This window comes from Chiloscyllium plagiosum, chromosome 18 (assembly GCF_004010195.1).
Source record: "Chiloscyllium plagiosum isolate BGI_BamShark_2017 chromosome 18, ASM401019v2, whole genome shotgun sequence".
Classification (NCBI taxonomy): domain Eukaryota; kingdom Metazoa; phylum Chordata; class Chondrichthyes; order Orectolobiformes; family Hemiscylliidae; genus Chiloscyllium; species Chiloscyllium plagiosum.
Window position 1 is genome coordinate 428,054 of NC_057727.1, and position 14,834 is coordinate 442,887.

The 14,834-nt window shown below is 48.3% G+C and overlaps 2 protein-coding genes across 2 annotated transcripts in view; both read right to left on the reverse strand.

Moving 5' to 3' along the window:
* Nucleotides 1–6,193, reverse strand: part of LOC122559229 (sodium- and chloride-dependent creatine transporter 1-like) — a 107,816-nt gene extending 101,623 nt beyond the window's left edge. The window contains exon 1 of the mRNA XM_043708608.1: nt 5,856–6,193. Coding sequence (XP_043564543.1) covers nt 5,856–5,886 — 31 coding nt within the window. The 5' untranslated portion in view covers nt 5,887–6,193. The remainder of the gene's footprint in view (nt 1–5,855) is intronic.
* A 4,728-nt stretch (nt 6,194–10,921) lies between these two features.
* Nucleotides 10,922–14,834, reverse strand: part of LOC122558776 (G-protein coupled receptor 22-like) — a 5,177-nt gene continuing 1,264 nt past the window's right edge. Inside the window, exon 2 of the mRNA XM_043707542.1 lies at nt 10,922–12,784. Within this exon, the coding sequence (XP_043563477.1) occupies nt 11,441–12,742 (1,302 nt within the window). The 5' untranslated portion in view covers nt 12,743–12,784 and the 3' untranslated portion in view covers nt 10,922–11,440. The remainder of the gene's footprint in view (nt 12,785–14,834) is intronic.

The window sequence follows — 14,834 nt, forward strand, 5'->3', positions numbered from 1 at the left end:
CCTCCCCTACTGCCTCCTGTAAAAACGTTACCCCTTATTCCCAATTCCTCCACCTCCACTGCATCTGCTCCCAGGAGGACCAATTCCACCACAGAACACACCAGATGGTTTCCTACTTCAAAGACCACAATTTCCCCTCCCACGTCGTTGATGACGCCCTCCAGCACATCTCCTCCATTTCCTGCACCTCGGCCCTCAAACCCCACTCCGCCACCCACAACAAGGACAGAACCCTCCTGGTCCTCACCTTCCACCTCACCAATCTCCACATACAAGGCATATTTTTTTTTTAGATTAGATTACTTACAGTGTGGAAACAGGCCCTTCGGCCCAACAAGTCCACACCGCCCCGCCGAAGCGCAACCCACCCATACCCCTACCCCTACATTTACATTTACCCCTTACCTAACACTACGGGCAATTTAGCATGGCCAATTCACCTGACCTGCACATCTTTGGACTGTGGGAGGAAACCGGAGCACCCGGAGGAAACCCACGCAGACACGGGGAGAACGTGCAAACTCCACACAGTCAGTCGCCACTTCCACCACCTACAAATAGATGCTACCACCAGAGGTATATTTCCCTCCCCATCCCTATCTGTATTCCACAGATATCATTCCCTCTGTGACTCTCCTGTCATGTCCATGCCCCCCAACAACCCATCCTCCCCTGCCACCTACAGGAATTGCAAAACCTACGCCCACACCTCCTCCCTCACCTCCATCCAAGGCCCCAAAGGAGCCTTCCACATCCATCAAAGTTTTACCCGCACTTCCACACACGTCATTTACTGTGTCCATTGCTCCGACGTGGTCTCCTCTACATTGGGGAGGCAGGACACCAACTGTGGAACATTCCAGAAAACATCACCGGGACACATGCACGAAGCAACCCATCACCCTGTAGCTGAACACTAACTCCTCCTCCCATTCAGCCAAGGAAATGCAGGTCCTGGGCCTCCTCCATTGCCACTCCCTAACCACCCATGCCTCATCTTCTGCCTTGGGATCCTCCAACCACATGGGATCAGTGTGGATTTCACCAATTTCCTCATTTCTCCCCCCCACCACTTTATCCCAGATCCAACCTTCCAGCTCAGCTCTGACCCTCTCGAATGTCCTACCTGTCCATCTTCCTTCCCATCTATCCGCCCTACTCACCTCTCTGACTTATCACCATCACCCCCCCACCTCCATCTACCTAACACACGCCCAGCTACATTCCATCCAGCCCCTCAGTCCTGTTATCTCCCACCCTATCCCTGATGAAAAGCTTATGATCAAAATGTCGACTCTCCTGCTCCTTGGATGCTGCCTGACTGGCTGTGCTTTTCCAGCACCACACTTTTAGACTCTACTCCCTGGAGTTTACAAGAATGAGCCGTGATCTCATTGAAACATTGAGGATTCTTAAGGGGCTTGACAGGGTCAATACTGAGAGGATGGTTTCCCTCATGGGAGGATCTGGGACCAGAGGGTACAGTCTTAGAATAAAGGGCCGCCAGTTTCAGACTGAGATGGGGAGGAATTTCTTCTCTCAGAGAGAAGAGTGTCTTTGGAACTCCTTACCACAGAGAGCTGTGGGGGCAGAGTCCATGTGGGTATTTAAGGCTGAGAGAGAGAGAGCGAGAGCGAGAGCTTGATTGATTCTTGATCAGTCAGGGAATCGAGGGGAAAGGGTAGAAAAGGGGACATGAGCGCCAGTTTCAGACTGAGATGGGGAGGAATTTCTTCTCTCAGAGAGAGAGAGAGAGAGAGAGAGAGAGAGAGATTCTTGATCAGTCAGGGAATCGAGGGGAAAGGGTAGAAAAGGGGACATGAGGAATGTCGAATCAGCCAAGATTCTATTGAAAGGCAGAGCAGGCCCGAGCAGCCAAATAGCCTCCTCCTGTTCCTGTTTTTGAAGTCAGATGTACAGCATGGAAACTGACCCTTCGGTCCAACCCCTCCATGCCGACCAGATATCCCAACCCAATCTAGTCCCACCTGCCAGCACCCGGCCCATATCCCTCTAACCTCTTCCTATTCATATACCCATCCAGATACCTCTTAAATGTTGTAATTGTACCAGCCTCCACCACATCCTCTGGCAGCTCATTCCATACACATACCACCCTCTGTGTGAAAAAATTGCCCCTTAGGTCTCTGTATCTCTTTCCCCTCTCACCCTAAACTTATGCCCTCTAGTTCTGTATTCCCCCACCCCAGGAAAAAGACTTTGTCTATTTATCCTATCCATGCCCCTCATGGTTTTATAAACCTCTATAAGGTCACCCCTCAGCCTCCGACGCTCCAGGGAAAACAGCCCCAGCCTAATTCAACATCTCCCAATAGCCGACGCCACTTTCAAGAAGCTATGAACCTGCACTCCAAGGTCTCTTTGTTCAGCAACACTCACTAGGACCCTATCATTAAGTGTATAAGTCCTGCTAAGATTTGCTTTCCCAAAATGCAGCACATTATATTTACATAAATTAAACTCCATCTGCCACTTCTCAGCCCATTGGCCAAGATCCTGTTGTAATCTGAGGTAACCTTCTTCGCTGTCCACTACACCTCCACGTTTGGTATCACCTGCAAACTTACTAACTACACAGATGTGGTTCCGACTGGACGTGTATCCAGTGGAGTTCCACAGAGGACAGCTTGGGGGTCCTTACCATTGGTGGTTTGCACAAAATGTTTTAGACTTGAATTTAGGAGGTCGATCAGTAAGTTTTGTGGGTGACAATGAAAACTGTTCCAAAGGAGGGTCACTGGACTCGAAACATTAACTCTGATTCCTCTCAGATGTTGCCAGACCCATGATTTTTCCAGCAATTTCTGTTTTTGTTTCTGATTACCAGCATCTGTAGTTCTTTTTTTTTAAGTGAGGTGATGCTGGAACTGTATAAATGTTGGTCAGGCCGTAGTTAGAGCAGTGTGTGGTTCTGGAATCCACATTACAGGAGGGATGTGGGAGCACTGGAGAGGGTGCAGAGAGAGATTTACTTGGCTGGAGGGTTTCAGTGATGCAGCGAGATTGGACAGACTGGGAATAGAGAAGGTTGATGGGGGATGTGACAGAGATGTATAAAATTATGAGGGACACAGATAGGCAGAAACCTTCCCCTTGATGGAGAGATCAGTGACCAGGAAAGTTTTTGATTTAAGAGAAGGGGCAGGAGGTTTAAAGGAGATGTGAGGATGGTAAGAACCTGGAACTCACTGTCTCTGTAAGGGTGGGAGAAACCCTCAATGTTTAAGAAGTATTTTGATGTGCACTTGCAATGCCAAGGCTATGAGCCAAGTGCTGGAAATTGGGATTGGAATGGTTAGGTGGTTGTTTTTGACTGGCACAGCCATGGTGGGCTAGCTCTACTCTTTTGAACTGTAAGTAAAGCTCTCTCTACAAGTCTCCATCCCGAGACAGGCACAGCACGGGGTTATTTGCAGCATAAAGTTCCCTCTGTACTATCCCCCCCCATCAAAAAGAATACCTCCAGTTCAGTGGGCTGTGCAAATTAACTGTGGAAAGAAATCTGTATCTTCCCAGTTTGGGATGAGCTGCCCAATGCCCCTCCTGACACTTGTCACCTGTGGATTGTGTGGATCAATCTGTCCAACTCTTTCCTAACTCCAGCCTCAGCCTGTCTGATCAAGCCGTGACTGAATGGCCCTGTTCTGCTGCTATATCTTATTTTCCTAATGGCTCCAGTCACACTCCTATCCAAGAATAAAATCAATTAATCAATCAATCAGAACCAGTCTGGAAATTTTCTGACTTTCAGCCTGAATAGCCCCAGTTTAAAGTTTAAACTTCCCCAGGCATCTGCAGCTCTTTCGCTCAGCAAATCATTTCTCCCTAGCAATCAAAATTAAAACTTAACATCTTCATCAATTAACTCTCGAATCTGTGGGCATTCTAATTAGTGGGCCTGCCTCTGCCCTTTCCCCACATCCCTGTCAGTGTATCCTTTGTAACATTCTCCAATTCCCTTTTGAAGATTCCGGTTGAATCTGCTTCCAATCCCCTTTCAGGCAGCACGTTCCAGATCACGGCCACTCATTGGATTCTCCCCATCTCCTCCCACAGTGCTGCTTTTGCAGTTTTCCTTCAATTAGTCTCCCTCTGGTCACTGACCACTCCCCTCCCAACAGAAGGCAGCCTCTGTCTCTCTCTATTTAGCCAGAAAAAAAAACTACTTCATTTTCAACGCCTCCATTCAATCTGCCGTTAGGATTCTGAGCAGCACATTCCCACAGACTCTGCACAATCACTGGAGAGTCTTATCCCTGGACCATTTCAGTAAACCAGCTCTACACCCCCTCCAAGACCTCTATACTCTTCCCAAAGTGGGGAAGGGAGGTCAGAACTGAACACAATTCTCAATCCGGGGTCTAACCAGGGATTTATAAAGTTTCACCAAGAACTGTTTAATGCTTGGGGCTACAGCAGAGGGTGCTTTATATAGCTTTTGAACTGCCTTAGAAGAGTCCAGGCCTAGAGGGGCATAGGTTTAAGGTGAGAGGGAAAGGGACCTTAAGGGGCAGCTTTTTCACGTAGAGCATGGCGTGTGTAAGGAACGAGGTGCCAGAGGAAGTGGTGGAGGCTGGTACAATTTAAAAGGCATCTGGATAGGTATATGAATAGGAAGGGTTTGGAGGGATCTGGGCCAAATGCTGACAAGCAGGACTAGATTGGGTTGGGATATCTGATCGGCACGGAGGAGTTGGACCGAAGGGTCTGTTTCCGTGCTGTACATCTCGACGATCCTCTGTGGTCACAGCATCCCCCCCCAGATCATCGCGCAGCTCTGCCCCATTCAGAACCATTCGCTGTTCCACAACTGGCCACACCTCTCTGAAATCTGCTCAGAATCACTGGCTTCATTGCAGGATCGCAGAGGGGGGGATCTGGCTGATGGCCCCCAGCCTGCATTCAGACAATGAGATGGTGCCAGACTCCAATCCCTGACACCACCATCTCACAGCCAGCTTCTGTGCTCACCTTTGTCTAAAACCGCACGAGGAATGCACATCTCTCTCAACTCCCACCCTCCCCCCTTCCCCACCCCCCTTCATAGGGGCAGGTTACTGAGGGGCTGGGGATGAGAAATATGTGGAGGGAGGGAGGGAGGGAGGGAGAAGGGAATCAAGTGAAGCTTTGGATTAGCATGGGGGGGGGCACTGATCACAGCAAGTGGGCTTTCAGAGAGCAGCCCGACTGAAGGGTAGGTGAGGGGGCAAATCAGCCAGATAGCACACTCTGGAATAACCTGAAATGTGTAGAAATTACTTATGGAATGAGCTGCCAGCGGAAGTGGTGGAGGTGAGTACAATTACAACAGTTAAAAGATATTTGAACAGGTGCATGCATAGGCAAGGTTTAGATGGAAAAGAGCCAAACACAGGCAAGGGGCACTGGTTTTGTTTCAGGAACCTGGTCAGTGTGGACTGCAGGGTTTGTCTCCAGTGACTGCAACACCCAGACCCTCAGCTTGTGACATAAGGCAGTTATTTTGAGGACAGGTGAATTTTAGCGATTTTGTTTTTTTTTTAAAAAAACATCCAAGTTCACCAGCGGGTGAGACAGCTTTCAACCGAAGAGTTCTTAGGGGAGAGCTCACTGCTTGCTCTTCACCAGCTCTGTCACACTCACTCTCTCATTGTGGAGAAATACACCATCTTAAAACAGACTTCACGTCCCTCACTGCAGCTCTCTCTCTCTCTCTCTCTTTCTACATGAATTCAGTCACGAAAGCCGGACGATATATTTAGAGGCTGTGTTTATCTCTGAACAAAGCAGTTGCGGATGAGCCTGGAGTTTAAAGTGAAAGGGAGATGTCGCGGGTGTGTGCAGAGGGTACCCACCTGAATGGAGCTGGATTGAGGAGGATAACATGGTGTAGGATGGGACGGAGATGATTGGATCACACTCAGGCGGTCGCTAGATTTCAGAAGCAATCCACAAAACACTTGAAGGTGAGCCTAAAAAATCTCATGGAAGCTGGAGACTGGACGGAGAGGGGAGGCTCGGCAACACAGCGAGAGCGGCGCTAGGGGAATGCAGAGCCAGAGCCGGACCGGGACCGGGACCGGGACTGGAACTGCCCGGAACACGCTTCTCCATCAGAGGCTGCAGTGACGGGAACCGGCCCCTTGCCAGCCCTTACATACAGAGAGCTCCAAGCCAGGGCCCAACCTCCTGCCATCCCATTGGTTGCTCACAGCCTGGGACCAGCCCCTCGGACAGCGTCAGCGCAAGAACCAGGCGCTACCGCAACGCAGTGGCCAAAGCACGGTCAGAGGCTGGGGGGGGGTGTCGTGACCTCCCCCACCCCAACAATAACATCTCACACCCCCCTCCTCCGTCCACAGCACCCCCTCCCCATGTACCAACCCGACCCCCTGCATTGATCTAACCTCTCCAGCCCCGATCCTAAATCTCCATATTTGGAAATACTGGCGCAGTCTGTGATTCTGATCCAGAAATTCACATCTTCACAGGACGTGACCGTTTTGTTGAAGGGGCGGGGGGGGGGGGGGAGAGAGAGACCATTCGGGCCATCGAGTCTGCACTGACCCTCTGAACAGTATCCCACCCAGACCCTGGAACCCTGCATTTCCCAGGGCCAATCCACCCTAACCTGCACACCTTTATACTAGCCCAACACGCTGCTCCTGGTGTGTAGACATTATATGGAGCCTCGCTCCCTCTATTCCCTAATATTACTTTCTCTATCATTTTTTTTTGTCAGATTCCCCCTTAAACAGCTGTTCCCAAAACCAGATGTGGCCTCTAGGAATTAAACATTCATCTTCCGAATGCTGCTGGGAACAAAACAGCTGGAGAGCCAGATCAGGATGGGAGATATTACTAAAGCATATCACTGTAATCAGAATTAATAGTTTGCCATTTGTGTATTAAAACTGAGAGATAAAAGATCATGGGGGGCATGGATACGATTTTAAAAAAGGTCTTTTCCCCTGGGGTGGGGGAGTCCAGAACTAGAGGGCATAGGTTTAGGGTGAGAGGGGAAAGATATAAACGAGACTAAGGGGCAACTTTTTCACACAGAGGGTGGTACGTGTATGGAATGAGCTGCCAGAGGAAGTGGTAGAGGCTGATACAATTGCAACATTTAAAAGGCATCTGGATGGGTATATGAATAGGAAGGGTTTGGAGGGATATGGGCCGGGTGCTGGCAGGTGGGGCTTGATTGGGTTGGGATATCTGATCGGCATAGACGGGTTGGACCGAAGGGTCTGTTTCCATGTTGTACATCTCTATGACTCTATAAGACTCACAGGTGTTTACTGCACAGTAGTAGGCCATTCAGTCCATCAGGCCTGACTATACCATTTGCTGGGAGCAATCGACAACCTGTTTCACAATCTGAGCTATAAACCTGCTCCAAAATCTCAAATCCAATTCCCATCTCCCAGCTCTTGTTTGATAGCCCGGGAGTCAATGGAAATACAAGTGAATATCTAAATACTGCCTACATCTTGTGGACAGGCTGGTGTTGGATTGAGGTGGACAAAGGCAGAAGTCACATGACACCAAGTTAACATCCAGCAGATCTATTTCAAATCACAAGCTTTTGGCATGCTGCCCATCTGTTACTTCACCTAATGAAGGACTTCTGGCTTTGCTTAAATGTTCTGAGAGTTAATGACTCTTGCACCTTTTCAGACAGTGAGTTCTAGACCCCTACCACCCTCTGGATGAAAATATATTTCCTCAATTCCCCTCATATAACCGTATGCCCTCTGGTTATTGAAAAGGTACATTCCTATCCACCCTGCCCACTTCCTTCATAATCTTATACAGGGAGACAGTGAGGACTGCAGATGCTGGAGATCAGAGTCGAGAGTGTGGTGCTGGAAAAGCACAGCAGATCAGGCAGCATCTGAGGAACAGGAGAATTGACGTTTCAGGCATAAGCCCTTCATCATTCTCCTGCTCCTCAGATGCTGCCTGATCAGCTGTGCTTTTCCAACACCACACCCTTCGACTCATAATCTCGTCCTCTCTATCAGGTCTCCTTTCAGCCCTCTCTGTTCTGAGGAAAACAATCCCAGCTTATCCAGTCTTTCCTCACGTTCAGACCCTCCAGCCCAGAATCTCCTCTGCACTCCCTCCAGTACAATCCCATCCTTCCGATAGGCCAGGGATCGGAACCACACCCAGTGCTCCTGCTGTAGCCTGGCCAGTGTTTTATACAATCCCAGCATAATCTCTCTGCTCTTGGATTCCATGCCTCAGCTATTAAAGGTAAGTATCCCAAAGCCTTAATATCCAAGGTCTCTCTGATCTTCATTAGTTTCCAGGAATTAACCACTCCCAGTGTAATCTCTTCCTTTCTAACTCACCACATTACCTCACCCTTTTCTGGGTTGAATTCCATTGGTCCCTGCTGTGCCCAGCTGACCAGGCCGTTGATACCCTCCTGCAGCGTACAGATACCCTCCTCACTATTTACCCCCACCCTCTGACTGATTTTCATGACATCTGTGAATTTCTTCACCATACCCTACATTAATCCATAATCATTAATACACCCACAAATAGCAAGGGTCCCAACACCAACCCCACTGGAAACGGATTCCCATTCACAGAGACATCCCAATCCTATCAGCCTCTGCTTCCTGTCTCTCAGCCCATTTTGGATCCAGTGTATCACCTTGTCTTGGATCCCATTGGCTCTCACTTTCTTCACCAGTCTGCCACCAGGGACCTTATCAAAAGCCTCACTCAAGTCCATGTCGACACATCGAATGCAGTGCCCTCATCAACTCTCCTGGTTACCTACCTCCTCAACAAATACAATCAAATTTGTCAAACATCACCTTCTCTTCATGGCTCCACACCGACCCTCCCTGATTCATCCAGGTCTCTCCAAATGCAGACACGTTCTGTCCCTCAGAATTCTTCCTAATAACTTCCCCACCACCAAAGTGAGACTGAATGGCCTGGAATTTCCAGGACTATCCCTTCTGGCCCTGTTTAATCATGGGACAATGTTAATAGTTCCCTAGTTTTCTGGCACCTCACTTGTGATCAGAGAGAATTTAAAAGTTACTGCCAGGGCCCAGGACTTTCTCCTCCCTCACCTCCTGCAGCAGCCGGGGATACACCTGGTCTGGGCCTGGAGGTTTTTAAGCTGCAAAACCCATCAGTCCTTCCCCTCTCTCGATGTTCATTTCTTCTATTATTTCACAGCTGCCTCCCCTCTGCCTGCCTTGTCCTTTTCCAATGGGAAAGTATTAATTGGGGGTTTCCTTTATTCCAGCTGCTAGTGTTTTCTCATGAACTCTCTGCGGTTTTCCTAATTTCCTCTGAAGTTCCCCTGTGTCTACTTTCTGTATTCCTCTCGGAACTCTGCCATATCGAGCCCTCAGTATCTGCCATAAATGTCTCTTTTTTTTTGAAATCCTAACCTTTATGACCCTTGACCGTGAGGTTTCTTTGGTCTTGCTGCACACTTTGTCACAACAGGAACATATCTGCCCTGTCCTCTCACCAGCTCCTCCCACTGCTCTGACACCAGTTCACCTGCACGGTGCTGGGCCTAGTCTGCTCAGGCCAAACCGGACCTTATTTTAATAAATTATCTTATTCCCCAGAATAGCTCTTTTATTCCTGGTTCATCCTCATCCTATTCTGTAGCTATCCTAAATCTGGCTGAGTTATGGTCACTATCTCCAAAACGTTCTTCTACTGATGCACCTTCCACCTGCTACCTTCCACCTGAGGGGAGTGTGAGGATTGAGGAGAGAGTGAGGATTGAGGAGAGAGTGAGGATTGAGGATTGAGGAGAGTGTGATTATTGAGGGGTGTGAGGATTCAGGGGAGAGTGAGGATTGAGGAGAGAGTGAGGATTGAGGATTGAGGAGAGTGTGATGATTGAGGGGTGTGAGGATTCAGGGGGGAGTGAGGATTGAGGTTCAGCTGCCAATCCCCCACATTCCCACATTCCATCTGCCACATTCTTGGCCATTCACTAAGTCTGTCCAAACCCTCCTGAGCGAGAATTGACCCAGGATAAATGGGATTTCAGAAACTGAACAATAATGCATCTCACCAATCCTCTCTCCATTTTCCAAGACCACAAAATGGTTTCTGACTCACTACCTGCCTGATGCCCACCTCTGCCTGGTATGGCCCCTCTGCCCGTACCTCCTTAAACTGCGGGGTGAGCCCATCCTGAAACCCCTCGGTCTGGTCACTGCCCCAAGGTTCCCCCAGCAGCCGCTCCCATCCCAAAACCTGGAGCTGGGGTTGCTCCAGCTGGAGGCAGCTCCTGTACATGGTCATCCAGACCACCAGGGGCGCAAAGTGCAGGCTCTGCAAATCACAGACCTCAGCTTCCCAGACATACCTGAGCCAAATAGAAGGTGGACCCTGGCTTTGAGTTGACCCTGACATCTATTTAAACTATTGACCAGAAAGTTCTTATTTTTGTTTATGTCAGACAACTAGCATCACTTAACTGTATCAGATGAAGGAATTTAGTTTTGAAGTTCTCAAACATTAATTGCCGATGTAATGGTTTTGATCTGTACTGATAGTCTTAATTTAAACCAATATCCAGTCATACCAAACAAGAGAGAAACAGCCACTTATTGATGCTGTTTGAATTGGGGTTTGGAACGTTATAGAACATAGATTTATACAGGACAGAAGAGGCCATTCAGCCCATTGAGTCCACACTGACAAAAGCAACTCTTAGCCTACAACAAAAACATAAATTGCTAGAAAAACTCAGAAGGCAGAGTTAACGTTTGGATCCAGTGACCTTTCTTCAGAACAGTTCTCTATTAACTTTCTTTCTCTCTCCACAGATGTTGCCAGAGTTTTTTCCAGAAATTTCTGTTTTTGTTTCTAATTCCCAACATCTGCAGTTCTTTGGTTTTATTTAAACTTTAAATCTACCCTAGTCCCACTTCCCAGCACTAGGCCCATAACCTTACATTTTGTGACATTTCAAATGCTCATCCAAGTACGTTTTAAAAGTTGTGAGATTCTCCTCCCAGGCAACACATTCCAGACCCCCCACCTCCTGGGGAGAACAGTTTTCCTCAAATGCCCTCGAAACCTCCTGCCCCTGAGAGAGTGATGTCGTTTGAGTTAGGGTCAGGTGTTGGGGATCTTGTCCCTGGCAGATTTGCCTCACAGTATTTGTATATGGGATTTGTTTCCAAAAGCAATAGTCTTAAAATGTTTATCATATTCACAGGCCATGTCACCAACTGGTCCAAAAAGACATTAAAACTGCTCCATACCCAGTGTGGAATTCATTCACTTTCCGTGGGTCAGTTCTATGTTGTATTTTTTTGGACAATTGAACAAGTTGTTAAACAATTATTGCACCTCTACTTTTTACAGTTGGTCTGGCACGTTCTTTTTCTGAACAGTCTAAGTCTGTTACAAAATGATGGGTGATATCGAGTCAATCTTTGGCTGCTTCTGTTAGGCAGCGGTCAGTGGCATCACTGCAGTCCAGCTTGTGTTTGCGTGTCTTTCTGGGATGGACCCAGGAGTTGTGTATGATTGTCCCACTTGGGGCGGGGTCTACCTGCAGAACTGACACCACCCGCTTCTTCATCTTGTTCTTGAGAACTTTCCGGAGTTTCTGCCTGGTGAAGGCATAGAGGAGCGGGTGGAAGATCGTGGAGCCATAGGCCATGACTAGGAAGCAGATCCGGAGCCTCACCAGCCAATCACTGGGCCCCAGGCAGAGAATGAGAAGGTTCACAATGGAAATGGGGGCCCAGCAGACAAGGAAGGTGGAGATGATGATCAGAGACATCCTGAAGACTCGTTTCTGCCGCTCGCGCCGGTCACGATGGCGTTTCACAGCGCGGCGCAGGGCGATAATGACTGACACAGAAGCCTGGACACCCAGCGGCACGGGGTTGGGAGTGACTGGAGCTGAAGTCAGCCTCTTGGTCTCGTACTGGCTGCTGAGGGAGCTTCCTGACTTTGTCTTCCTCTTCTTGCTTTTGCGTTTGTGTTTTTGACTGCGGGTGAAGTGGGATCCAATGCGGATGTTGAGGGCCTGGAGAATCCTGGTGTAGGTGACCAACATCACAACGATGGCCACAAAGAAGCAGGGGATCTGGATGAAGAGGTGGTAATACATGCCCAGCTCCTTGTGGTACTCATTGGCACTGACGCAGAGCAGTGTCCGGTTTTGCCAGGCCGTGCTATGCAGTGGGTCCCTGAAAAATTCCACCTCAATGAAAGGGACAAAAAACACCATCAGTGACACGATCCAGACTGAGGTCAACAGGAGGATTGTCCGACTGGGTGTCAGGACACGATTGGCTGGTTTGACAGAAATGTCGTATCTGTCCAGGCTGATGACCAGGACGTTGACCGCGGTGGCGATACTGGTAAAGGTGACACAGGCTTCATGGAAGCAACAGATCAGAGCCACATTTCTCTCCAGAGGAATGAGAACAATGACAATGGTGAATGGGACACACACCAGGCAGATGATAATGTCCAGTATGTGGAGGTTCATGGTAACGATATTGCTGACAGAATCCACCAGGTTTGACTGGATGCAGTACAGAATGAGAACAGTGAGGTTACTGCTGAAGCCCAGGACAATCTCCAACATGAGGAAACTGGTCAGCGAAACCTGGAAGCTCATCGGGTATGACACGTACCAGCCCTCGTTCAAAGCAGAGCCATCCGTGGTCTCCAGAACGGTTTCATAATTATCCAATTCCATGGTTGCGTCCATCCTGGGATATCAGCATAGTCCCAGAAATCGCTCTTGTTTCACCTGAAACAAACAAGAAACAAAAATCTAACTTCAACTACAACAGTTCAACTTCCATTTCCCTCATTTCTTTGTTGACTGTTTCATTGACACTAAATGTCCGAAGATGTGCAGGTTCAGTTGGATTGGCCACAGAAAATTGTCCCATAGTGTCCAGGGATGTGCAGGCGAGGTGCAGGTTTACAGGGATAGGGCAGGGGGATGGGTCTGGCTGGGCTGCTGTTTGGAGGGTCAGTGTGGATTCAGTGGGCTGAATGGCCTCTTTCCACATTGTAGGAATTCTATGACAGCAAGTTTTGAGAAGATTTGTAGCTCAGCTCGGGTTCATTTACCACCCCCTGAGAAAAAGAACAAGAAATGACATCACCAACCTAAGGAAACCTAAATATATAAATAGAAAGCAGGAAAAACACTAGCAGTACTTTGTCCGGAGGCTCACTGCAGATGTTACCTGGTATGGTGACGAAACGTCTGAAAATGAACCTTCCAGCTCAGCGAGTAAACCTACATCCTGATTTTATGACAGTGTTAATATCAGGATTTGGAGATGCTGGTGTTGGACTGGGGTGTACAAAGTTACAAATCACACAACACCAGGTTATAGTCCAACAGGTTTAATTGGAAGCACTAGCTTTCGGAGCGACGCTCCTTCATCAGGTGATAGTCAGAGAGCGTTGCTCCAAAAGCTAGTGTGCTTCCAATTAAACCTGTTGGACTATAACCTGGTGTTGTGTGATTTTTAACTTAATATCTGGACAGAGGGTAGAATATAAAATTGGCAATATCAGATGGTTTGCTCCCTGATTCAGTCTCATCGAATTTGATAAACCAGAATGGGTTGGTGGCTGGATCAGGAGTGGGAGGTACTATCCCACTGATGTTTTGCCCCTCCCTCTGTCAGCATCCAAGTCCACCCACCCTGCTGACCCATCCTCCCACTAATCCTGGCTGAGGGCTCCAGATGGCAGCTGAGGGTCACTCCATAGTGTTTACTCTCTGAGTATGAGGCTGGTTAGAGTGGGGGAGGGCGAGATGCCAAGTAACTGAAAGCAAATTAGACATAGCCCAGTCTAGGGTTCCTCAGATGTATACGAAAGCAAACTGCTGTGGACACAGGAAATCTCAACCAAAAACACAAAATGTGGGAAACATTCAGGAGGTTGTGTGTAGCATCTGGGGAGGGAGAAGCAGAGTTAATGTTTCAGGCCAACGAGCCTTCAGCAGAAGGATTCTGGAAGGTTAAAGTGAGAGGACAGAATGCATAAACTCAACGGGTAATCCTTCACATGACAATAAAGCAAACTCATTCATTCATTCAAGGTTAAGGATTAATCTGACTGAACTGTATGGCCTGAGTAAATAGGTTCAGAGAGTCAAGATAGAGAAACTATTCCTCACAGGAAGAATAAGTTTCAAATTTAAACCTCAACACTCTCTCTCTCTCTCTATGTCGCTGTCTGTCTGTCTCTCTTTCTCTCTCGTGGAGTCATAGGGTCATAGAGATGTACAGCACAAGAACAGACCCTTCAGTCCAACCCGTCCCTGCTGACCAGATATCCCAACCCAATCTAGTCCCACCTGCCAGCACCCGGCCTGTATCCCTCCAAACCCTTCCTATTCATATACCCATCCAAATGCCTCTTAAATGTTGCAATTGTACCAGCCTCCACCACATCCTCTGGCAGCTCATTCCATACACGCACCACCCTCTGCGTGAAAACCTTGTCCCTTAGGTCTCTTTTATATCTTTCCTCTCTCATTCTAATCCTATGCCCTCTAGTTCTGGACTCCCCGGTCCCAGGGAAAAGACCATGTCGACTAACCTGATCCATGCCCCTCATAATTTTGTAAACCTCTATAAGGTCACCCCTCAGCCTCCGACGCTCCAGGGAAAACAGCTCCAGCCTGTTCAGCCTCTCCCTGTAGCTCAGATCCTCCAACTCTGGCAACATCCTTGTAAATCTTTTCTGAACCCTTTCAGGTTCCACAACATCTTTCTGATAGGAAAGAGACCAGAATTGCACGCAATATTCCAACAGTGGCCTAACCAATG